We start from the raw sequence: 24,044 nt of genomic DNA, 5'->3' as shown, positions 1-24,044 counted from the left end.
GTAATAAAAAGCCACTTGTACTCCTTTCTATATGCTATACACTTATACTCCTTGCTAGCCACACTGGATCAAACAAACACTATACGCATGACTCGGAGGACTTTCGCACAATGAATGCCACCGTTCAGAGTTGACAGCACCCTGATGAGGCTAGTTGGCACTGCCCACAAGCAGATGTGCCTCTGTTTGAAGGCATCTGAACTATGAAACGGTCTTCCTGAAATGGCTTCTTCCAGCTTTGCTACCGCAGGGCGTGCAAACCCAGAGCAGAGGCAGCGCTGCCACCTGCTGCTCCCGGGGCCGAGGCTCTCGCTCGCACCAAGGGAACCACAGCTCAGGTGGCTGGTAAAAGTTGGTAGGTACTGTAAAAATACATTTCTTGTACAAGTAAATGTTAAAAAAAATAATTAAAAACTAATAATAAAAAATCATTTTACTGTAAAATTACATAGCAACTTTGCCCTTTGCAAAGCATCACGGAATAAAATAAGTTACCATTAGGGTCTTGTCACAGTTTCAAAAGGAAAGCAAGCCACCTTGCCACCCTGACTTGCAGCTTAGTCCCATAGTTTGATGCTGTTATCTTTGGCTAGTTCAGCGTAAAGAGTTTTGTTAGGCATTTACTGAAACTGTAGGCAACTAGCATCTCACCAGACTGAGGCTTTATATTAACAATGCTGTCCCTAAAGAAAGGCATGATGGACAACAGGCAAGAGTGATTAACACAGAAGAGAAATAAGCTCAAAATCATATTAAAATGCATGACTTGAGTGATACGCATGTATTTACATTTTTTCTACATCAGCTGTCCTGTACAGCTGAAATTAGCCTGAGTTTTAGAAGTCTTGTCCTTGATAAACAGTACCAGAAATGCACCAAAAGAGTTAGTATTTTAAGGTCATAACAGAAACTATCACAACATTTGTAATGCTAAAATGATACATTGTTGGCACACGCCAAGAGCTCCTACTATTGCTCTAAAGCTTTGTGGAAATAGGACAGTGATGTCTCTGGCTAGCAAGAGGCACGGTTCATCCAAATTAAATTCAGTCACAGCAGACCTGACTAGTGAAGAATAGTTCTAAGGTCACTGTAAAGTCTGGGGTTTTAAGAGCTAAGCTTGTGACCCTGGAGCTTTTGAAGACACTTTATTAAAAAATTTGGTTAGAATTTGTAATTTGACTACTGAATCGCAAAGGTTGGCAGAAACTGCCAAGGGGTGGTGATCTTTTATTACAAGGAAAATCACTGCACTGTTTGGGAAATTACATTTCAGATCTTCCCTAGGAAATGCTGTGATGAAATAAAGTATTATATATGGAAAAGCATGCATACAGTGCAGTCAGTCATATATGCCGGGTGAAATGCTGGCTCAAACCACAGTGAACTTCGCTGCTGAGTTGAGAGAGGCCAAAATTTCAACTTCTATATTTACATTTGCATGTGGATTTCACCAGGAAGGATTTGCTTCCTGGCTTTAGGAACATCACTTCTTTGTGCTAGATTCAAAAGAAAACTGCTTTTCACATTAAAAACATCATTTGGCACACAGTGTGGCATTACAACCTGCTCATACTTTCTTCCGATACTTTGAATCAGGATCATCCTTGCTTATCAAGTCAAGCTACCTACTGCTTCACTACCTGAGGTATATTAACGTTGCTCTGTAATTTCATCCCTATTAGAGTCTTTGCTCATAAGTCATTTAAATCCCTGAACCTAAGCCATGCTCTCCTACTGCCTTTAGTCATTTTTATTTACATCTGGAAACAGTTTGGGATGTCAGAAGAAAGCTGATTGTGACAAATGCATGCCAATGTATTTCTTTCCTCCTTCAGTGCAAATTCAAACAGGTTAGCATCTAGCACTTGTGGTTTGAATAGGAGTGGAGCAAAGGAATATTTCCACAGCCAGACATGATTCTCAGATGTGAGAAAGGGACTAACAGCATTGCCTCCTGGACAGACAGGTGGCTGGCATTTCACAGCTGAGGCATACTTGAGTGGGTCCTCACTTGACTGATACATCAGGCTAGGAGGTCTGCCCAGCCAAAGCATTGTGAATGTTCTCAGTGTACTTTCTCAAGAAAATTACTATGAATCCTAACACAAATTATGACATTGAATGTGATATTCCTAGACTAGTTAAAACACGTGGCAGACACACAATAATAATTAAAAAATCAAGAAATAATCTGAATACAACTTGGGGTAGTAAGCTGCTATCAAGTCCAAACTTAACAAGGATGGAGAGTAGAAGTTAACAAAAAAGTATATGGGGTAATTTAATACATATAATCTTATTCATTCAGTGTTAGCAGACAAAACATATCCAGACTTCATGTGCATTTACCAGTCGATTGTCTCTCCCTGACACATCAGTGTGAAAGAACACAAAACTACCTACTAACTAGCTCAGCTGATAGTTTTGTTTAGGTGTAGGGATTAATTAATTATATTAGCTATGGTTTCCTGTGCAGCAATTTTCCAGAAGTACAGATGGATTTATGATTTGCATAATGACAAGGGTTGAGATACTCGAAGCTGAAGAAAATAGAATAGAATATTTCAGTTGGAAGGGACCTACAACAATCATCTAGTCCAAGATTTAGCCAAACAGCTCCAATTAAAGTAAATGGGAATTGTGTGCCTAAGACGGCTAATTAGCTTTGTGTTTTCAATCAAGAATCTTTACAGTGCCATAAATTTTCGTATAGAACCTAGTATTTGTGCTGCAGGTAAGCTGAATATTATATAGAAGAGGACTTGTTTAAATCCTACAAGAATATTCAAAATAAAACGTAGGACCAGTGAATGGAACAAACCAGGTGTTAGCTCAAGCTGGTGTCATCTGTAAGATTTAAATGCTCAATAAGCTTACTGACAATACCCGGCTGAATTTAGTAAACCAGGTATTATTCTTCACAGAGAAAGCACAATATCAGCAAAACAATTTTTACTAAGTGAATGGGAAGAAAAAAAAAGGTTTTATGCAGAAGAATAAATTACATGAAGCAAAGAAAAACCAGTTGGGCAGTGGCTGCACAATCAGTTTTACAGAGTGTCAGTCATTATAATACGTATAGATGAGATTATCTAGACTTTCCCAGCCTGTATATCAAATATGTGTTGCTGGAATGTACCCAGCTCGCTTCTGAAGAGCTCCTGTGGGTAATATAGTTGCTAATACTAAACATAGTTACAACTACTTTTCCTTTGTATAGCTACCAGAAGACCTTTTCCATTCCATTCCTCTGTTCCTCCAGTTCATCTCACTCCCGACCCCTGCTCTGGATGTGTGATGTGTAGTTAATTTGGCACTGCTGATATTCTGGTCTCTTGTACCTGCAGAGATATCAGCTCTTAGGGTTGTAGGTGTAACCACCTCCTCTGGCTTCCCAAACATTTTTTCTACTACAAAGTGAAAAACCAGAACAGGTGCATTGAATATATTCACTCTGGATCATGGAAAAAAAGCACCAGCACAGTAAAAGGAAGAAGGTAGAGTTTTCTCGGAGAAAGCAATCGGAACATGCCTTACTAGTACATCTCCTGTTGTCAAACAGCAGTGATCCAAAAATCATCTTCTTCCACTAGAAATCAAGGGAACAGCCACATCAGCCTTGACCTGAGGACAGAGGCTGGGAAGTTAAGAAGAGAGGTCACCTGGGTAAGTTACTGATGAGTATTTTACTGTTTAAAGTCACTCCATTATCAAACTGATCTGAATAACCACATTTATTATCTATATACAGTATTAAAAACCTGGCTAGCTATTGTACTCCTCTAAAATACTAAAAATATGGACTTGAGGGCTCATAAAACACAAAAGTAACTGTTCTGTACTTATTTTGCTTTTCCTTAGCTATATCTTTCATTTTTTCCCTTCTCCTCTTCCCTCTTAACAAGCCTTATGCTTTGCAATTTTAATTTTTTCCTTTTTCAAACTGTCAGTCATAGAGAGTGTCTTGACTTACAAAGAGATCTTTTCTTATTCTAGAAGCCGTTTTTGTCATTATGACTGCACGCTTTACACTTATCTCCTGCCTCCCAGATAAGCTCTCCCTTCACTAAGATCCATCCTATAATCTCAACCTATTTCTACGTGATTTAACCTCCTGGAGATGAATAGATTTTTGTGCTTGTTTTATTTGAAAGGATTTTATTTAGGGGACTCAGTTCTGATACAATCTAGACTCGTGACATCCAGTTAAAAAATACAAAAAATAATGAAGAAAACTTTCAATTTTCTGAGAAAGGCAGTTTGGCAAAAACAGTACATACACAACACACATGAAAATTTAAAAAGTGAAAACAATTTCCTTTGCATGGGCATAATTCTTTCCGGGCTAGCCAAACTTTATGGCATATACTTTTGCCATTGTCTTGTTGCAGATGCAGGAAAGACGATTTCTGTGCTTAGTTCATAAGCAATTAATAAATAATCTGTATTTTGTCAGTGTGTCAGCAGCCTGCAGGTATACAAAGAGGAGAGCTGCTTAAAAATCCAATTCCTATATTCTTGAGGGCTTAATGAGTCTGTAAGCTGCTGGAATTAAGTGGCTGTGATTTATCTGTGTATTCAGATATTTGCTTCATTAAAATTTCATTAAATCTAAACATACTTACACTCTTCATTCCATATATTCCTTAAATGTCCTGACAATCTCTTGAACATTTTTTTCTGTTGATATGTTTATTTTTAGTAACGATGTATTATTTATGTTTACATACATGACTGAACCCCCCAGATATTGTAGACAGATGATACCTTACAGGAAATCCCTACATAGCAGAGTAGTAATCCATCCCTCTACATAAACACTTGCAACAGGAAAGCATATTCAGAATTTTCTAAACACGTTAGTTTAATCCTAATTGGGCCTCTCTAACTAAAGTGCGAAATACATGCAGTGAAGTTTTCTATGAATGAAGACAGGCTTATCAAACCCACCTCCAAATAAGCTGCAGAACTCTCAGTTTATCTTTACAGGTAAGAAACAGCTGCTTTTGATTACTTTAGGCAGTAACATCTCATTAGCACAGCACCTCAGGAAGCTGGGGAACCATCAGCTATGCCTGATGAAGCTGATTCCAAGTTTCTTCAAGCTTGGCTCAGTCCAAGCAGAAAATCAAGCTGGATTATGCAGGGGATAACAGGTAGGATAAATTCTGGAAGCACTGCCGAGGATGAGGGCTGAAGAAAATGTTCTGGCAAGCCCAACTCTGGCCCTAGCAGGGGCTGATTTCTGCTATTTCACTCCCTAGGCAGAGAGTTTTGGCAGTTAGGTAGCAAATAATTTCGCCCGCCAAGTAAGTGAAGAGAAATGTATCCTTCATGGCACGTTAGTTTGCGTGGCAGGTCAGGGAGGGTATCCGTGAATAGGAGGTTCAGCATCTCCTTCTGGCATGGGTTGCCCAGCTCAGATACACTGCCTGCAGGAGCGAAGAGAGTCTAATTACAGCCTTCACTCACAGATGTCCCCACTGGCACGAACCCTATTTATAGCCATGGGTGACGTGTACTTTGGCAAGGTCCTGATAGAATAGATATTTTCCAGGATGCCTGGAGCTGCTAAGAGCTTGTGGAGCTGCACCCTCCATGTAGGACGATCTGTGCTCTGAAGCTAAAGAATGAGAAACAAGTTTGAGTATCCTAACAACAAACATAAAAGATGCAAAGAGAACATCTGTCTTTATGCGTATATAAATTGTTTCTCATCTTCCAGGTAGGAAGGTGAACACTGAGTCTCTAATAAGACTTCATTAATTTCGTTTCAGCCTTTGCCAAGTGATGATGAAGTCTGGTGAACAGATAACTGTGGAGCCAGTAGAAAGCTGGAACCCCCTTTATCATGTTCAAAGCATCCTTCAGGGTTGGTACCCTGGGGTCACATGAGCAAGCAGGGAACTGTGAAACACTGTACAAGCATTGTGAAGCCACTTATCCCTTGACAGTTTAATATCACTTGTTAGTTTACATGAGCCATGAAACAAGTGGGGTTTGACACCAATACGTTCAGTTCTTCCATTGAGGATATGAGCTTAGGTCTCAGTAGAGAAAAAACCCAAAACCATTAGTGCAAACATGGTTTTATTTGGTAGCCAAGAAAGGTAGTTAAGGTAGTAAAAAATAATTTGCCAACTTATCTGTACTAGAGAGCCTGCTGTGGGCTTTCACCCCCTTCATACTTTTACAGGTGCTGTAAGAATCCCTGTAAGGATTTCTTCTATTAAACATAACAGGAATTCTAAACTGATTTAAACAGAAGAAGATGCAAAGAGAACAAAGCAGAACATTCAATTTCTGAGTCCGTCAAAATGAATGATTGCATTCCATTTGTTTATTTTAATCTAAATTAAATAGCTAACACTGGTTAAGCACACCTTGCATTGGTACATAGTGGCAGAAAGCAAAAGGAAGTGCATTAATTACTGTTCACTGACCACAGGTACGATTTTGAAATGTGCTAGATCAGTGAACAGTACACCTCCAGGAATCACAGCTAATGCAAATACATAAATTTGAAACATACAAACCCCAACGTTGTTATTATTATTAGCTCTTTTACCTTTGAAGAATCACTCTGTTGAAGGGATTAATTATATCCAATACATTTTGAATTCCTTTGTTAAAACACAGTTTTGTAAGAGAAGGGTATAAGCAAGACCTGTACATTTTGAACACTCCTTTAAAAAACATTTTCTCTTGGATACAGTTCCCACCCAGGAATGATACCACCCTCGTGATTAGCTTCTCAGAGGAATTTACTTGGGGACAATTCTGGACTTGTTCCTCTGTAAACCAGTGCTCTTACCTTTTGATTGTACCTCCAAGAATGTGTTTTTTCCCCACTAAAAGCTATTCTGAAGCCTGGCTGACCCTACTGGAAGGGATAAAGATTGGGTTTTGTATCCTAATTACCTAGATAATGAGTTGCATTTTTCCTATTAGGAGAAGCTATTTTGCTGAATCCTTACACTGTCAAATTCTAGGAGATGGCGTAAGGCTGTTGATCCACAGTGACAGTTAACCTAGAAGATCGATGTAGTTTCCACTCACGTTTGCAAAGGTCTGGTTGCCTTTCTTTTGTTGCTGTGGTAGAAGCCAGGTCAGAGTGCTATTTATTCACAGATACATAAATCACTAAGGGAAGATTTAAAGACGTGAATGAAATGTTTCACAGAGGTATAGAAGATTAATTTCAGAGAGACAAGGCTCACAAAAAAACCCCAGATTTAAAACTGCTCCGTAGGGGTTATGAGTAATTTAGCACAGGAGAAAAAAACTCACATGTTGTGCATGTAAAATAACACACCACTACGTATTATGAAATGACATAGTTGTCCTCTGCTTTTTTTTGTATCAGAGTGCGCTGGAACTTCCTGACAACTAACCAAAGCGGGGACACTAGGAAATCACATTTTCCTAGATATCACCTGAGAAGAAGCAGCTGGCAGTACTTGCACATTTGGCATAAGGTGCGTAGCTTTGTTTCTTGTGTCCTCCAAATTCAGCAATGCTCAGGACGTGTGTGGAAGGTGTCCACTTCAATGCTGTTCTTTACTGAGGCAGAAACAACCTGCATGTCACCATGACATTGAGAGGGTGCCTTTTGTCTTTCAATTTTTGCAGAGGTGATTGAAGGAAATTAACACAGCTCTGAACTTCACTAATTGCTCACTTGATTAAGTTTCTCAGGCACAATCTGTAGCTCTGTATTGGCCAAGGACATGGAATACACAGCTAATGGCTGTCCTCCCTCCCTCCCTCTCCCCAGGCTCTGCGAAGCATTGCCCTCACAAAATTATTGAGGGCAAGGTCTGTATCACACTGGCAGAGGAAAGTGCTTGAGCACTTGATGACCTCCTGAAGTCCCTTCCAACCTGAATTATTCTATGATTCTTCAATATCTTTCATGTATTTTCACAGCAGCTGGACTTCCTAGAACATGCAGTTCCAGCTAAACACATTCAACTGCATATGCAAACACACAGGCAAAACCGCCTCTGTGAACAAATATTATCAGATATAACATAGAACTTTCATTACAATTCAAATGATATATGGAAATCTATGAATTTGTGTATTTGTGTTGCCCAGCTGCACACAGCATGCGAGACCAAGTTTGCAGAGAGAGAGCACTCTCTTCAGAAGGAGTTGTATTCTTCTGTCTCTGGATGCAATAATGCACAGTTCAAGATTTTGGCAACACTACTTGAAATCACTTGAGTATAACGATGAGCCTGATAGTTTCATCCCGAGCAACGATTCAGAAAAGGGACAGGTTTCATCTAATAGCCATCCATTGACAATCAAAAGCATACCTATGGAACTGCATACATTTTAAAGAGCATGTAAGTCCCCAAAATGGAAGAGCTCCCAACTATTAGGCAATAAACTCTGCTGTGGACTAACCATACTCTTTTTCTTGCATCCTCTAAGCAAGACTGTGAAGCTTAAATGAGTATATTTGAGCCTCTGGTTCAGTTTAGATCACTAACTCCTTTTGTTGGTTTCATGCAGGAGGCTAAATATTTCATTGAATTTAATATTGAAAATTCAAACAATTCAGTCATATTTAATTAGGCGTTTTCTAAGCAATGTTATACCATTTCACACAATACAGACTGAAAGAAGAAATAATAAATGCTAACTAGCACTTTTAGTTCAGAACAGAGCTAAAATGTGTTCTTGCTTTGTGAAGTTTCTCAGGAAGAAGTGGAATATACTAACGTAATTGTTCACATCTACTTTTTGTGACTGAAAATGTATAGTTTTCTCTTTATCATGTATTGCAGGGTTGTGCCGGCAATACTTCGGAGCCCTTTGCATTTCCTAATTGCAATGTGGGTTTACTCCCACTAGATGTTACTCTTCCTCTATGGTTTGTGAAGGAAACCATCCTCCACGAATAAACTTGGACCACCCGTGGGTGTGCTACCCAAAATGTAAAATAGGGGCTCATTTTTCATCCCATTGCGATGGAAACATCTTTCTAAACACCGACACAACGAAAGCCCTGCCCCCTACCTGCAAAAAATTCACCCCCACCACCCCCACACCCCCAATCCAAAAAACCAAACACCCAGAAACCAGTGTAAACTTCTCAAAATATTAAAAGGAGAAAAGCTGTTGCATCCCATCAGATTAGGACAGCATGCACCCAACATGTAGCTGGTTCTGGTAGGCAGCTAATAGCAAACACTAAAATGTGACTGTCTTAGCTGAAGGAGCTATTGCTCAGAAGTCACGGTACTACACAAAGAAATTCAGGTAGACATTTATTGTCATAAAGCCTAGACTGTCCATTAGACAACATTTAATATTTAGCACCCTTTATGACAGGTGTATGTCTTACGAGGCATTCTGTGGCAGCCTTGGATATTACATGTACTAATATTTCACTGTCTCCCACACAAAAGAAGAATAAACCACTGAGATTATGACTGTGTTATGCAATCCGGTGACTGGCAGACACGTAAGTAAAAATATTTGATATATTTACTCATTGTAACACCCCGAGATGAAGTCCAGTTCTCACTAGAGACAGACATAGCCAAATGAAAAGAGATAGGAACTGGAGGAGAAAACGGGTTGGATATTTTGTGAAAACAGGAAAAAAACCCAAAGACATTACAATAACCAAAGCTTTGCAGCCAGGCAAAGTATCCTCGCTTGCATAAAGCGTCAGTGAGATGCCCAGAGAAGGTAGTTCTGAAGAGAGGTTGCTTCAAACCAGTGTATCAATACCGGGCATGCTTTTAAGCCCAGAAAATGACAGCTATCTCAGAGACAAACAGTGCAAGCTGGGTCTTTGCCCAGGACCGCTGAACAGGCTGAATGAACAGTATCTTCCCATGAGAACACTCCTTGCTCCCTTTCTGAAGGGGACTCAGGGATCAGCTTGCACATTGGCACATAGAACGCTGCAGTGGGACGAACCGGTTTGTGTCCCTACAGAAAGCCCTGGGACAGCAGCCCAGATAAGGTGCATGTTACAGATGTGTGTCTGCCCGCTCACCCCCCAATGTGCATGGCTTTGGACATCACATGGTGCTGCACAGCAGCGTGGTGGGTCCTTCTTATCTGACCTCCCACTAGATGATAGGCAGGTGGAGGTAAAGCTCTGGAGAGCAAATGTCTGAAGCAGCAGCATAACTTACTCATCTGTGAAGCTTCTGAAAACACGAGCTGGAAGATCCATTAAGCTCAGGTCTTACAAAGTCTGCTCTTAAATCTAACAAAGCTCAAGGCAAATAAAACACTCAAGTCTAATAAACATGTTAGTGCTATTTTTGTTAACCTACATTAATACTCATCTAATGCCAGAGAGATTAAGTTTAATTAACAGATTAATTAAACACCCCCTTTTTTTTATATATGGGAGCCACTTGTAAGAGTCACCTGCTGGTAGGTACAAAATCTTCTACTTCAAATTCTGCTATGGATAAGCACCTGCACAAGAATTGTATGATCTCATCTTCTGGGTGCACAGTTTAATCACAGTGCTCTTGACAGAGAGCCCACACTGGGGAAGCGGATTTTAAAATACAAATCTGTGGGAAGCTCTTGAGGTGGCTCCTTGCTAAGTATGGCTGGGAGCAGGGTGATGCGGGGGGAGATGCCACTTAAGAGACTGAGAGGTAAAAGTAACGCCATGAAACTGTCACCAGCAAACGACCATGTGAAAATTTCATGTGCTTTGAGCCTGGTGAATTGACCCTAAAATAGTGTAAGGGAAGAAAAAACAAAGATTCCCTGTGTGGTAGCAGAGGACTCACGTTATTTTCCCTCTTTTCTATAGCAACTAACTCAGATGTTGAAATGGGTAGCAAATCAACTTCATTCAGGCTTATCTTATTTTCCCTGGTCTTTTAGAACTGTTTTCACCTCTCTCCTACTCCCCTAAAAAAACCCCAAACAAACAAACAAACAAACAGTAACCAACCCCCCCCCTCAAAAAAAACCAAACCAACAAAAACCAAACAAAAAACCCCAGAGAAAACAAGCTGCTTGCTACAGGTGTCTGTAAAACATCAGATTAACCCGCTCGCCATTTGCTCCTACAAATGAAGACACCTGGTGGTCGAAGTCCTGTCAGCTGGCTTTCCCACATGCAAAAAGTAATGTCCTGCACCGTTGCTACCCTACTCTTAGTCTTCAGATTAAACTCCTGCAAACTCTGAGTCTCTGCTGCCCAAAGCCTACCCCACCTCCTTCCTTACATCACAGTATCTCCCTGTCAGCTCTCCCTCAACACCATTGTCATCTATTCTGTTTTCAAACCTTCTATTTCTTAACTCCCCCTGTTCTTCCTCTTCTTCCTCTTCTCTTAGCTTGCTTCTTGAGAACTAACTTGCCTTTCCTTCCTTTCCCATTTCTCAGTTTTTGAAGGACTTCCTACCCCCTGCCTGTGCATCTTGTGATTTCTACTTCATGGACCACTGCATTAGGGCATTTGCAGCCGGGCAGCCCAGAGAGGGCTTCTCTCACTCTGACGACGGGAGGGCATGGACCGCTGCCTTCATGCTCAGACCTTCCTGCCCTTTCAGCCTTCCTCTCGAGGAAGAAAGCACACTTGAACTCCCAGAGGAGAGCAACTGAGTACGTCCAGGCAGCAGCTCTTTACTATTGCTGGCAAAGAGGCACAGAAACATACATGAAATAAAAGCAAAAGCCTGAAACGTAATTTAAATGCTCTTTGCCAATGCACGTTAAATAGGTGCTTCTGTTTCACGCAGGTCTCGGTGTACCTAATTAATCCAAATTAAATCTGAGCTGTAAGGGCACCCAATTACACACGTATCCACGCAGACAGGAGGAGCCAGGCCCTCACGGTGAAGCGCCTCTTGACAGGCAGCTGCAGGGGGTCCCAGCCTCAGCGGGGTCCCCCTCATCGATACGGTCTTTCCTCGGCCGGCAGGAGCCGAGCCCCGACGGCGGGGCAGCCCCGGCCCGGCGCTCTCGGTGCCCCCCGACGGGGCGCGCTGCGGCTGCCGCCAAGCGTCGCCGGGGGATGCGGAGCGGCGGGAGGGCTGCGGGGCGGGCTGCAGGGCGCTGTCAGCCTGCGCAGGGCGATGCCTTGCGAGCCCTGAAACAGGCGGCGGGCCCGGGTAGCAGCGCACCTCGCGTTTTCCCCCGTGAAGGCGACGGGAGGGAGGGGACGCGGTTATACCGCGTCGAGGGTCTCGCTCGGCGAGGGTTTGGCCAAGCCTTCGGGAGATTAGGAAGGGCACAGCGGGGGCCTGCGGCGGGGCGGCAGCGCCCGGCCCCTTCCCCACCCCGGGGCGGACGGGGGGGGCTTCTTGCCTGCGAATAGACGAGACGCCTCGCAGAAGCCGGGGAGGGAGCCGGAGCCCGGACGGGTGCCAAGGGCGCAGCGGACCCCCCCCGGTTTTACACCCGCCGGCCCCAGACTGCGGTGCCCGTCCGCGGCGAGGGGAACGCGGCGGGGCCGCACCGGGCGGGGAGAGAGTCCCCGCCGCAGCCGGGGAAGAAGGACCGGGGCGGGGGGGAGCGACGACGGGGGACCCTGCGTCAGTGCAGGGCCGTCCCCTTCCCCTCCCCGTGCGCTCGGCTCTGCCTCCCGCCAGCCTCCCACGCCTCCCGCGAGGTGCGGCCGCGCTACATAAACACGGCCCCGCCGCCGCCGCCGGGGCTCTCCGCTCGCGGCCCGACGGAGGCGCCTGGCCGGGCAGCGGGCACCGCAGCGGCGGCGGGGAGCGGAGCGGCGGCGGCCGCGCGGCTCCGGGGACCGACGGGGCGGGAGGCTCCGGCGGGCAGCGGCGGAGGGCTGCGCGCTCCCCCGCGGGCGGCGGCGGCCCCGCCCGAGCCCGGGCGGCCGGAGGAGGCAGGGCGGCGGCTCCCCGCCGGCGGCGGGCTCCCGGCGGTATGGCCCTGGCGGACAGCGCCCGCGGGCTGCCCAACGGCGGCGGCGTCTCGCCGGCGGCAGGGAGCGGGGCGGCGGGCAGCGGGGCGGCGGCGGCGGCGGGCGGCTGGTCGTCCTTCCCGGAGATCGTGGAGCTGAACGTGGGCGGGCAGGTGTACGTGACGCGGCGCTGCACGGTGGTCTCGGTGCGCGACTCGCTGCTCTGGCGCATGTTCTCGCAGCAGCAGCCGAACGAGCTGCCCCGGGACAGCAAGGGCCGCTTCTTCCTCGACCGCGACGGCTTCCTCTTCCGCTACATCCTGGACTACCTGCGGGACCTGCAGCTGGTGCTGCCCGAGCACTTCCCCGAGCGCAGCCGCCTCCAGCGGGAGGCCGAGTACTTCCAGCTGCCCGACCTGGCCCGCCGTCTGGCGCAGGCTCGGGCCGCCGCCGCCGCCCGCCCCGCCGCGCTGCACCGCGACGGTTCGCTCTGCGTCGACGAACCGCCGCCGCCGCCGCTCCTCGGCTACCTGGAGGCCGAGCCGCTGGAAGGGGGCGGCGGCGGGGCCGCGGCGTCCGCCCCGTCGCCCACCGCCAGCCGCAGCCCCTCGGGCGGGCCGCTGCTCACGCCCTCGCAGTCGCTGGACGGGGCGGGCGGGCGGCGCTCGGGCTACATCACCATCGGCTACCGGGGCTCCTACACCATCGGGCGGGAGGCGCAGGCCGATGCCAAGTTCCGGCGGGTGGCCCGCATCACCGTCTGCGGCAAGACGGCGCTGGCCAAGGAGGTTTTTGGGGAGACGCTGAACGAGAGCCGTGACCCCGACCGCCCTCCCGAGCGCTACACCGCCCGCTACTACCTCAAGTTCAACTTCCTTGAGCAGGCCTTCGACCGGCTCTCCGAGGCCGGCTTCCGCATGGCTGCCTGCTCCTCCACCGGCACCTGCGCCTTCGCCCCCGAGCAGGGTGGCCCTGCCGATGACAAGATTTGGACCAGCTACACCGAGTATGTCTTCTGCCGGGACTGAGCAGCCGCCCGGCCCGTGGCGTGGGGATGAGGGGGCAGCCCCTGCACGCCCGTGCGCACATGGTCCCCTCCCGGCCTGGAGCAAGGAGGACGTGGAGGGGAGGCCGTGTTCCCCTGCGCTTTCCTCACCCCTGCGCCCGCCTCCATGCGCAAGGCGGGTCAGCTCCCAGTGCAGCCCCCACCCCTCCTGCACGTGCCTCCTGACGGACCTGGGGACGGGGGACGGGAGGTCACCGTGTCTTGCTTCAGCCACCGTGTCCCTGCTTGGCCACCACATCCCTGCTCAGCCACTGCATCCCGGCTTATGCCATCATCCTCCCTCCCATGCCTCCCAGTAGCTGTGTCGGTAGCGAGGAAGGAGAGAGGTACCGGGAGCAGGCAGGTGCCCGTCCCAGGAAAGCACGTGCGTGTCCCCAGCCCCTGCCCCTCTCCGTGCGCAGGACCTGAGAGAGAGCTCTGTCAGGGTGGGGTGTTTTAAAAACCACCCGTTTAGGGGCTGAAGAACTTTTTGGTTGCTTTTCAGCAACTTCTGTTGAAGGTGGCACAAAGACAGCATGAGTGGCTGCCTTTTCTCATCCCGGTACTCCTAAGGGGGATTTTGCCTTGCTGGGCAGACCCAAACTGGTCCATTTTATCCCTCTGCCACCCCATCATCAAAGTGATGTCTGTCTGTGAAGGACCGTCACACAGAAGTGATGCCTGGCTGTGAGGGGTTGGCACTCCAGCTCATGCTTCCTCTATAGACATGAGTAATTTTGCAGGAGGTGTGTGTGTGTGTGGCCCTTTGTGACCTGCTGCATCCATCTCCTCTCTCTGCTCCTTATCTCTCTGAACTCCCCTCTCCAAGCTGTTAAACTGGACCAGAGCCTGCACAGCAGGCACGTAAGGCTGGTGTGGAAGGACAGGATCGCTGGATAACCAACCATTTGAACTACAAAGTGTCTTCAGGGACACTTGTTTATTCCCTCGAGAGGTAAAACAACGATGCTTTGAAAAATTAAAGTGCTTGTGAATCATAACTTTCATGGGTGGTGTGAAGTCCTTATAATTCTCTTGAAGTTACTGTCTATGATATGCATAGAATACCCCATGCGTGTTTCCTTGAACGCCCTCAAAACGATGACGGTGAGACAAAGCCAGGCTTGCCAGAGCAAGGGTAGGGCCTGCTTCCTGGGAAGCTGAAATCATGTATGTTGAATTAATGAAGATGGACATTATAAGTGCAATCAAGAGCACCCTGCTTGTTACTTTAAGTTTTGTCATGTTAGTGCTGTAAAACTTTGAAGCCAATAGAATTGATGCTGAAACCACATCTTTAAGAACCAGTCTCTCAGTTTGTCGTGGCAGTACTTCCAGGGCAACGACACTGCTGAGATTAAGTACCTCTTCCTAGACAAACTTAGTGCTTCTTAGAAAGGATTAAGCCCTGTACTTAGAAAAACAAGAATGATGCCAACTATCTTCAGGGGAAATTACCCTTTCTAAGCTGTATTTTGTTTGTGCTATCAAACAGTCTTTCTTTCCTGAAGAAGGCAGCCATAGCTTGCTTTGGAACAGACAATTTGAGGAGTAGGTTTTTCTAATAAATTTGTGAAGATTGGGATACAAAAGCACTTTCCTTTAAATCCTGAACTTGATTTAAAACTCTGTGTTGTCAGTTCAGAACTTCACAAAAAAATATTCTAAATGTATCCCAAGTGTTGAAGAATTTAGCAGTATGTAGTAAAGGCTTGAAGTTACATTTTTAAAACTCTTGAATAATAAATTGTTCTAACTCCAAATTTAGAAATACTGCTAGCACTTGTATTCTAACCAAAGAATTTCACAGTAGGGTTTTATTTTTAAAACCTTAATTCCTTTGAAAAGAGCTACAGCTACATAATGTATTGAGTTTCAGTGCTCAGTCTCTGTGTTCACCACTTGGTCTTTCATTAAGTGCATGCCTAACTGCACAAAACTGAAAATAATTTGCAGCACTGTGTTTGTTTTTGGTTTTTTTTTTTTTTTGTTAATATTAGCAAGATTGTTTATCAATGTGGTTAAACTGAAGATGTAGATGGGAAAGCATTGGGTGGTGTCCAGTTGTAGACAGTTTTATAATGGAGTATTTTTAAAAGGATAGAAACGTATACCTGCCAAATGTGATGAGCAATAAGATCAAGTGAGAGGCCAATACACCTGAAGACGGAACAAAACCCGCTTGTCCTATGCCTTACTCCGAGATGATTCCTTTGTGCTTAACTTATTTATACCACAAGTGAAAAGACGTTGATCACAGCTACTAGGTCTTTACAATGCCGTTCTCAAGAATAATGACTGTCTTTTTCTAGTTTCTGTTAAGTAATTCTGAAGTATGTTTTTTAAAATTTTGTATAAAATCAGTTTTCAGTAAAGTGTTGAAATTTGCTCTAGATAGCTTTCTTTTTTTAAGAATCTGGTAGCTTACTATATCCATCATAGGTACTATGAATAGGGGCAGTTTTAAATTGAACTTGTGATTCAATGTACATATATATACAGTATATAAACATTTTACACGAATCATTTAGTTTTTTAATCATTTTAGTGCTACAGAATTTCATAATATATCTAGCTGAGCATTTACATATTATGCTATGTACATAATATAGTAATGTTTTATTGGTTTCCTATACCTGTTTCTATGGAAAAACTGAATATGAATATCAGCTTGTAGAACTGAGATTGATTATGTATTTGCCTGAATGTGAATCATAACTAAACTTCCAGGTGGTTGAATGCATCTCCAAAACAAAGATTGCCTGTATTTTGATCAATAATTGCCTATCTGTTTGCTGGCAGATGACCCAGGAACTCTCATATTTCAAGTAAAATTGAGTGTAATAAAAACATAAACTAATGGTTTTTTAATCTTTGTGTTTGTGCTAAAATCTCTAAGTATTATTATTAGGAAATAGGGCCCTTCATTTACCGATAACTCATTAAATTTAGGCTTAAAATGATGGTGCCATAAATGTAATAGTCATTTGATGGTTTGGCACAGAAGACAGTATTTTTCTTAAACATTGCTCAGTAATTTCAGTAGAATTTTTAGAAGGTAAAATGCTTGTCTCTTGTGATGAGAACTCAAAGAACAGATAAACATGACGACTCTGCTAACCTGTTGATGTGCAGAAGGACAAAAATCTAAAGGCACAGTACCAGAGTCCTGTATACCTTTTGTAGCTGTTGTTCACAGTTCATGTACTTATGGATGAATGCAGTAGCATTTACAAGTGCTATTAAAAAAAACAAAGGCAGTCTTTCTTTTACTTAGAAGTTAAGGCATAGGTCTTTTCAGTGGTGCATATCATGAAGGGTGACTGCAGATGTTTGACAGGATGTTTATATTTTTATACATGTAGATAACAAGCCACTTATTCATTCTTACTTTCACATGTATAGCACTGAAAATAAAGATCCTCCTAGGAAAACATTGCATACCAAATTAAATTCTTGTTCTTTAAATATTAACTCAGCTGTGTGGTTTATGCTGTCCTTTTTACTCTTGGTGAAGATGTCATTAGCTTTGCTCTCTCTTCCACAGTATCACATTTGTAACTTCAGCAAAGACTCCAAACAAATATGTAAAGCAGAAACATAGAGCAAAGACTATTTTGTGTATAGGGATCTCTAGTAACACCTGTGGCAAGATAAACAGAAATGTGTAATGCTCAGACTGCGTACTTTCAGGTGTCACAGACAATTTTTGTAGTACTGGTCAATATAAATCAGTCCTCAGGAAACCACAGTAATTAAGCAGCTTAATTTGAACAGGACAGAATAATTGTTGAAATAAAATGTTGATGTTTTTTATGAAGCCAGAGAATAACAACATTGGCTATAGTGCTCATTTAATGAAAGAAACATGATTACCTAAGGAAATAAATGATCTGAGCAAAATGCATTTAAAAATTCTGTTAAGGAGCAGAGGGGTGATTTTGTTAGCTACCCCGTGATCTCTAGTGAACTGTTATAAAACTGACAATTTATAATTTACAATAAAGCTGTGATCAGTTTCAAAGAAAATCAGTAATGAATTGCTAATATAACCCATGTGTATGAAGCGCCTGTGTATTTAATAAAACTTTCTTGGGTAGCAGGTTTATCATGCAAAGGAACCAGCTGAAGGAAGTTTAATCAAATGTTTTATTTGATGGCTTAATAGTATTTGAGAGCTTTGTTATCTTGCAAATCTTAGGTCTCATTTCCTTTACACTACCACTGCAATTACCCTGCTCACCCCCATCCCTTATATTTTACTTTTGCTGGGCCAAAGACAGCACGTTCTTTGGCAGAGCCAGTTTTTGCTGTGCTGAAGGTTATGGCTGAATTCTACCTTTCTCTTTCAGTGAACTATAGACTTTTTTCCCCTTTCTTTTACCCAGCCAGCAGTATTCATGGAATTTGTAAGAACATAACATCTGTGAATTTTTTTAGTTCTTTCAATTGTATTTGAAATTACCCGTCAACTCAGAAGTTAAGGGGGACAGATGTCCACCCAAATGGACAATACAAGTGTATGAGCCTTATTTCCTTAGGAAACAAGGCTAGCAACAAATTACTGTAATTAATGTCTGGCACTGTCTATATAAAGGAGAACAGAGTAGTCCAATTGTACTAAATCCCTACAGGCCGAGGAGGCAAGCAGTCACGCTCACTTTTGCAACGCTGGCCAGTCAGCCAAACAAATGGGTGGACTAGAATGTCTTAAAAATATTTCCAGCCTCCAAATTTCTGCGGTGTTTCCAAGTGTAGCTTGAACAGCTTTGGGTCTTGTTTCAACAGCCCTTCTTGGCTGCTTGTCTTATATCTATCTATTGGTACCTTTGCTGAAGAAACTTTTTGTTATGAATATGGAGCTTTTAGGACTCCTTCTGCCCTTTTGCCTGACAGAATTGGATCAAAATGTGCAAGGAAATATTTTCTGAAGGCTAGATTTGACTATTTTTTTTTCATTATAGGAAATCTTCAGTTTAGTTGTTAACGAAAGATTAGCAGAAATGCATTATTTATTTAGAAAGTACTAGCATTTAATTTTATGAAACAATGCTGGTTTTATTTTTCATTAAAATGAACTGCCTGTGTTTTTCCCCATGCAGTGAACTGTACTAGATGTAAGGCTCTGCTGCTGAGCAAAACTCTTATGTATGATTGCTGAAGTATTAATACCACCGTTGCAAGCAGTCTGCTGGAAAGACCCAGCACAACTGCTGAGACAGTCAAAACCATCGTCAGTCAAATCGTCATCACATTTCTTCCCTGTTCCACTCTTCACTGTGTTCAAACTGGAATAAAATTAAGCTCTGTTAAACATTTCTGGCTCTAAAACGTTTTTAGCACACACTATGGAGTATTTGGTACTTCCACCAAAGCTGTTAGCAACAGTGAGTCAGGCTTTTGAAGTAGATCTACTTCTTCATGAGGAAATACAAGCTGGGAAAAAATCCTTGCACAAAGCAGGAGCAGACTCATAGGGTTTTGGGGAAATTTCTGGGTATCACAAGAAATTCAAGACATTTTTCTGTCTAACCCAAATAATACATTCACACATTACTCTCATCTTGCACCCCTCACACCCCCCCACCCCCCACCCCCCCCCACCTGGAAAACCACCTTGCTTAGGGACACAGGCAGATGTGGGTTAACACTTTATCATCCTTCTTCATTCAATATAATATGAAAGGAAGTTCACACAGAATCATACAGGAATGAGCCAGCGTGTCCTGTGATGTCAGTATGCAGATGATGCCCAGCTCTGACTAGGCTTTTACAGTTTAAAAATTTACACAGACTAGAATTTAAGTAAGTGTTAACTCATTAAAGTTCAGCCAGTGAGAACGGCATATCTAGACTGCGATAAAAAAGCAGTTCCATTGATAAAGAGCATGTGGTCTATTATCTTCCTTTGTAATTTTCAGGTTAGTTTATTGAGGATTAGGTTGTGATGTAAAAGAACAAAAAAGTAAAATAAAGCAAAGGCCCTTTCTTGCAGTCCTCTCCCTGCACACACATTCTTCAGGAGGGAACGCAGTGCTGGTGTCATGGAAACAACCTTTCTTTTTGGTTTCAGAGATAACTGCAATAACCCACAATACTGCCACCTCAGTTTTGACTGTTTTGCTGGTTGTGGCTGAACTTTAGGGTCACACCAATGCTTCATAAAAGGTCTTGTAGCAGAGCATATTGTCATAACCATGTAGACTTCCTTAGATTTGGATATAGTTTAATTTTCATTCAAATTTTCCAAATAGCTTAGTGACCATCTCTCTCCTCACATTACAGCAAATTCTGTGATTATTAGAAACCTGCAGTTAAAGTTTAAAAGGGCAAAGACTATTCCAGGAATGTGACTCTCTTCTTTTTTTCCCCTTTTTTCCTTTCAGTAAGGGATCCCAGTTATGGATCCACTACTACCACCACCACCTCCCCCGATCTGTAGTCTTGTACAAACACTCCTAATTTTCCTCACCTTGTCAAATTCACTGCTGCATCTTCCTATGACTGAAAGCTCAAGGCACGAGTATTTCAGAAAATGCAAGGACCAGGAGGTCTTGCAATGACTCACTAGTGTTACATGGCAACCCCTTGCTGCCGTGGTCCCTCTTGCAGTCAAAGCCAAGCTGCAAGGGCAGCTGGGTCCCAGGTCACTGGATGCCCCACCAGACCTGGCCACAGCTGCCCCTTCTGCCTTGCTTCCTTCCCGGCCGTGACTGAGGTGGCTTGGTAGTCCCTGAGCCAGCGTGGTCCCGCTGCTGGTGCATTGTGTGAATAAAGGGGCAGCATTTGTATTCTGGTAAGCTCTGTACAGCCCAGCAGCCATGAACTGGCACTTCTCCACTAGACTCCTGACCCACTTATTTCCAGGGTGTGCTTTCATGGTTTGTATGTTATCTGCTGTCTCAGGGTATGGTTGGAACATGGGAAAGATTTAGCTGTTTACAGTAGGGTGCCTTATAGCTTATCTGTTGTGCCACTAAAGGGACGATAAAGACAACTCAGTTAAAAATAGTTTTACAGTTCCTTAAAATTTTGTGGTCTGAATAAACCATGAAAAGTGCTGCATAAACTATAATAAAACTGGGTAAAGGCACCTTTTCTTTTATAGGTGGGAATGATGGCTTTATTAGTTTTGCTGGAGTACTAGCCTGTTCATCCACTTGGACTTGTTTGTATCATGTTAAAGGCTGGAGAGCACTCAGCTGCAGATAGCTGGACCAAACTCATATTTCTTTAGAAAATGTTAGAGGAGGAGTATATAAAGGCACTAGTGTTCCTGTTTCTAAAAGAAAAGTTTATAGGTTGCTTGCAGATTATAAGATTGGATGTTTTTCAGCACATCACCTCCTAGGGTTTGAGGACGGAAAGAAATGTCCAGATCACCTAGTCTGCTGTTCTACATAGCATATACTGCAGGGCTTCCCTGAACGGTCTTTAAATCAGGCAGTGAAATCTCTTAGACTGTCATCTAACCTCATGGATGATACTGCTGGTGAAAAAGAAGACATCGCAGTGCTCAATTAATTGTTCTGCTGTGAATGTCACCAGCTTGGGCATCCCTCAGAAGAGTCTGTGATGTCTTCACCAACACCACACAGCTGGAGCAAGCGTTCTGTAGGAGGCAGTTCATTTGAGCCAAATCTGGGGATGAACTGTCCTGTCTTTTCCTTCAGTTGCCCACCACTTGTCCCTGTAACCAGCTTTGTGTTGGCTCCGTACATTGTGGCCGTGGGGTGAACCCGTTCAGGGACCTGGTGCAGATGAAAACCTTAAGCAAGCAAACAGAAGAAGACAGGTTACCTGTCAGCCAGAGCTGCTCCCCAAACTAGCTCACAGCATAACAGAGTTACTAGTGCCAGGAGATACAGTCTGATGACTAAACAGAGTCAGCTCCTGTGGTCTATCAATAAGGTATGTTTTTTAGTGCTTTAGTCATCTTATGTCTCTTCAAATCCTCTTCAACTTATCAACATCTTTTTGAACTGCTGATTTCAGATACTGCTCATTCCAGTAAGGGAATGCAGTAAAGCAAAGTAAAATTTCTCTGTCCCATCCTCTGTGTTTTTCCATTCATCTGTCCAAGGTTTGAAATGGCAGTCCCGGGGATTTAAGCATCACTGGAGTTATGTTCAGTAAACCACCACTGTGAGCACCTGCGTTCTGTCCTCCAAATGCCACCCCAGTTATCAGTCAAAATGCACGGCAGTGTATAAGGTGTTTTCTCACTAAAAATTATACCACAGTTTTACTTATAACAACTATATAGCCTTAAAAAACAATGCAAAACCAGTACAAGAGGATCTATTTTCTGTACATCAGTGTTGGTGAACCTTGCTGTGTCACACAAGTGTTCAGTATCATTTCTTACTAGTTGTTACGTTGGATAGGTGGTTTTCGACTGGTTAAATGGATGGCTGAGGATTAATGGCAGGTTGGCAGGCCTAAAGTTCCCAAATTATCCACTTTTTTTTAACCACTGTCTTCAAAAACAGTTTATGCCGTTTCCAGTCCTTTGGAGCTTCCCCAGGGTTCTAAAACTTTCTGAGAAGGCTGCATTAGTAATTACACAGGCTCATCGAGACACTGGATTTAAATTAGCCAGATCTTGTTAAAATAAATACTTGTTGCTCATCTTTTTTTTTGATTAATCTTAGAAGGGAAATTGTTCATATCCTCAACAGAACCGCAGAGCAAAATATTTATACTCTTACTGAACTAGCAAGCCTCCAACTTCCATCTACTAATGAATCCATAGAGTTTTTCACATTTTTCCTAATAAAAATAGATTATTTCATTTTTAATCATGCTGACGACTACTTTCTTTGTGTTTTTTCCTTACATTATTGAATTTATACAATGCAATTAGTACAGCATTTGGAAATTACAGCTTTTGATTTATACAGGTTGTGATAATGTTCCATTTCCCTATTAGAATTTATATCTATGACTTTTTAATAGCAGCTATCTGGATCCCATCTCAGGATGTTCTGAATAACTGTAACTCCTGTTGGTCTCAATAAAAGGTGCTGTCACTGGAGGATATACATGACAATTTAGAAAACACACTGTTCTCTCTTTTACATTCAGCATTTGACTTTACATTTATTTGCTGAAACTGTAACCTAGGATTTAGAAATACAGTATTTTGAAAGGTAAGTTCCTTGCTATGCAGTTAGTGGGAATTTATACCAAGATGTTACTTTTCATTTTGACCATTTAATCTCATTCTATCTATTGTGGTGCATGTCCAAAGAATATCTAGAGGATACACAAGAGGACTATTTTCTCAGATCTTTCCTAGCACTGACACATCTAAAAGGTACTTCATTATATTCAGTTATTTATGTGTCCTGGTTTCAGCTGGGATAGAGTCAATTTTCCTCTCAGTAGCTGGTGCAGGGCTGTGGTTTGGATTGGGTGTGAGAGCAATGCTGACAGCACACGGATGGGTTTGGTTGTTGCTGGGTGATGTTTATGCTACATCAAGGACTTTTTGGTTTCTCGGGCCCTGCCAGCCAGAGGGCTGGAGGGGCATGGGACATTGGGAGGGGACACAGCCAGGACAGCTGACCCCAACTAGCCAAAGGGACATTCCATACCATATGATGTCATGCTGAGTGTATAACCTGGGGGCAGAAGGAAGGTGGGGACATTTGGTATTATGATGTTTGTCTTCCCAAGTAACCATTAGGCATGATGGAGCCCTGCTCTCCTGGGGATGGCTGAACACCTGCCTGCCCACGGGAAATGGTGAATCAGTTCCTTGATTTGCTTTGCTTGTGTGTGTGGCTTTTGCTTTACCTATTGAACCGTCTTTATCTCAGCCCAGAGTTTTCTCGCTTTTACTCTTCCAGTCCTGTCCCCCATCCCACTGTGGGGGGAGGGAGCGAGCGGCTGCATGGGGCTTAGTCGCTGGCCAGGGTTAAACCACGACATTATGTTATTCCTAAACTCCATTTACAGAGTCACTTAAGAACATGGCTGATGTGCATTTTGGAGTGCTGCACATGTGGCACACAGTTTATTCATTTGCTCTTACTGGGAGTTGAACTCAATGGAGTCAGTATTTGCTTTTTTTGAGGCCCTGCTTCCAGCACATTCTTCCAATATGTGTGAATTGGTGTGGAT

The 24,044-nt window shown here is 43.7% G+C and overlaps 1 protein-coding gene across 1 annotated transcript; it reads left to right on the top strand.

The window, feature by feature from the left end:
• Nucleotides 1–12,208: 12,208 nt before the first annotated feature.
• On the top strand, nt 12,209–19,232 carry KCTD12 (potassium channel tetramerization domain containing 12). The gene has a single exon (XM_055702956.1). It carries the CDS (start codon nt 12,895–12,897, stop codon nt 13,897–13,899), a length of 1,005 nt encoding a protein of 334 aa, XP_055558931.1. The 5' UTR covers nt 12,209–12,894; the 3' UTR covers nt 13,900–19,232.
• Nucleotides 19,233–24,044: the final 4,812 nt, after the last annotated feature.

Source organism: Falco cherrug, chromosome 2 (assembly GCF_023634085.1).
Source record: "Falco cherrug isolate bFalChe1 chromosome 2, bFalChe1.pri, whole genome shotgun sequence".
Lineage (NCBI taxonomy): Eukaryota > Metazoa > Chordata > Aves > Falconiformes > Falconidae > Falco > Falco cherrug.
Note: the sequence above shows the minus strand (reverse complement) of the source record. Positions and strands in the feature narration are given on the sequence as shown.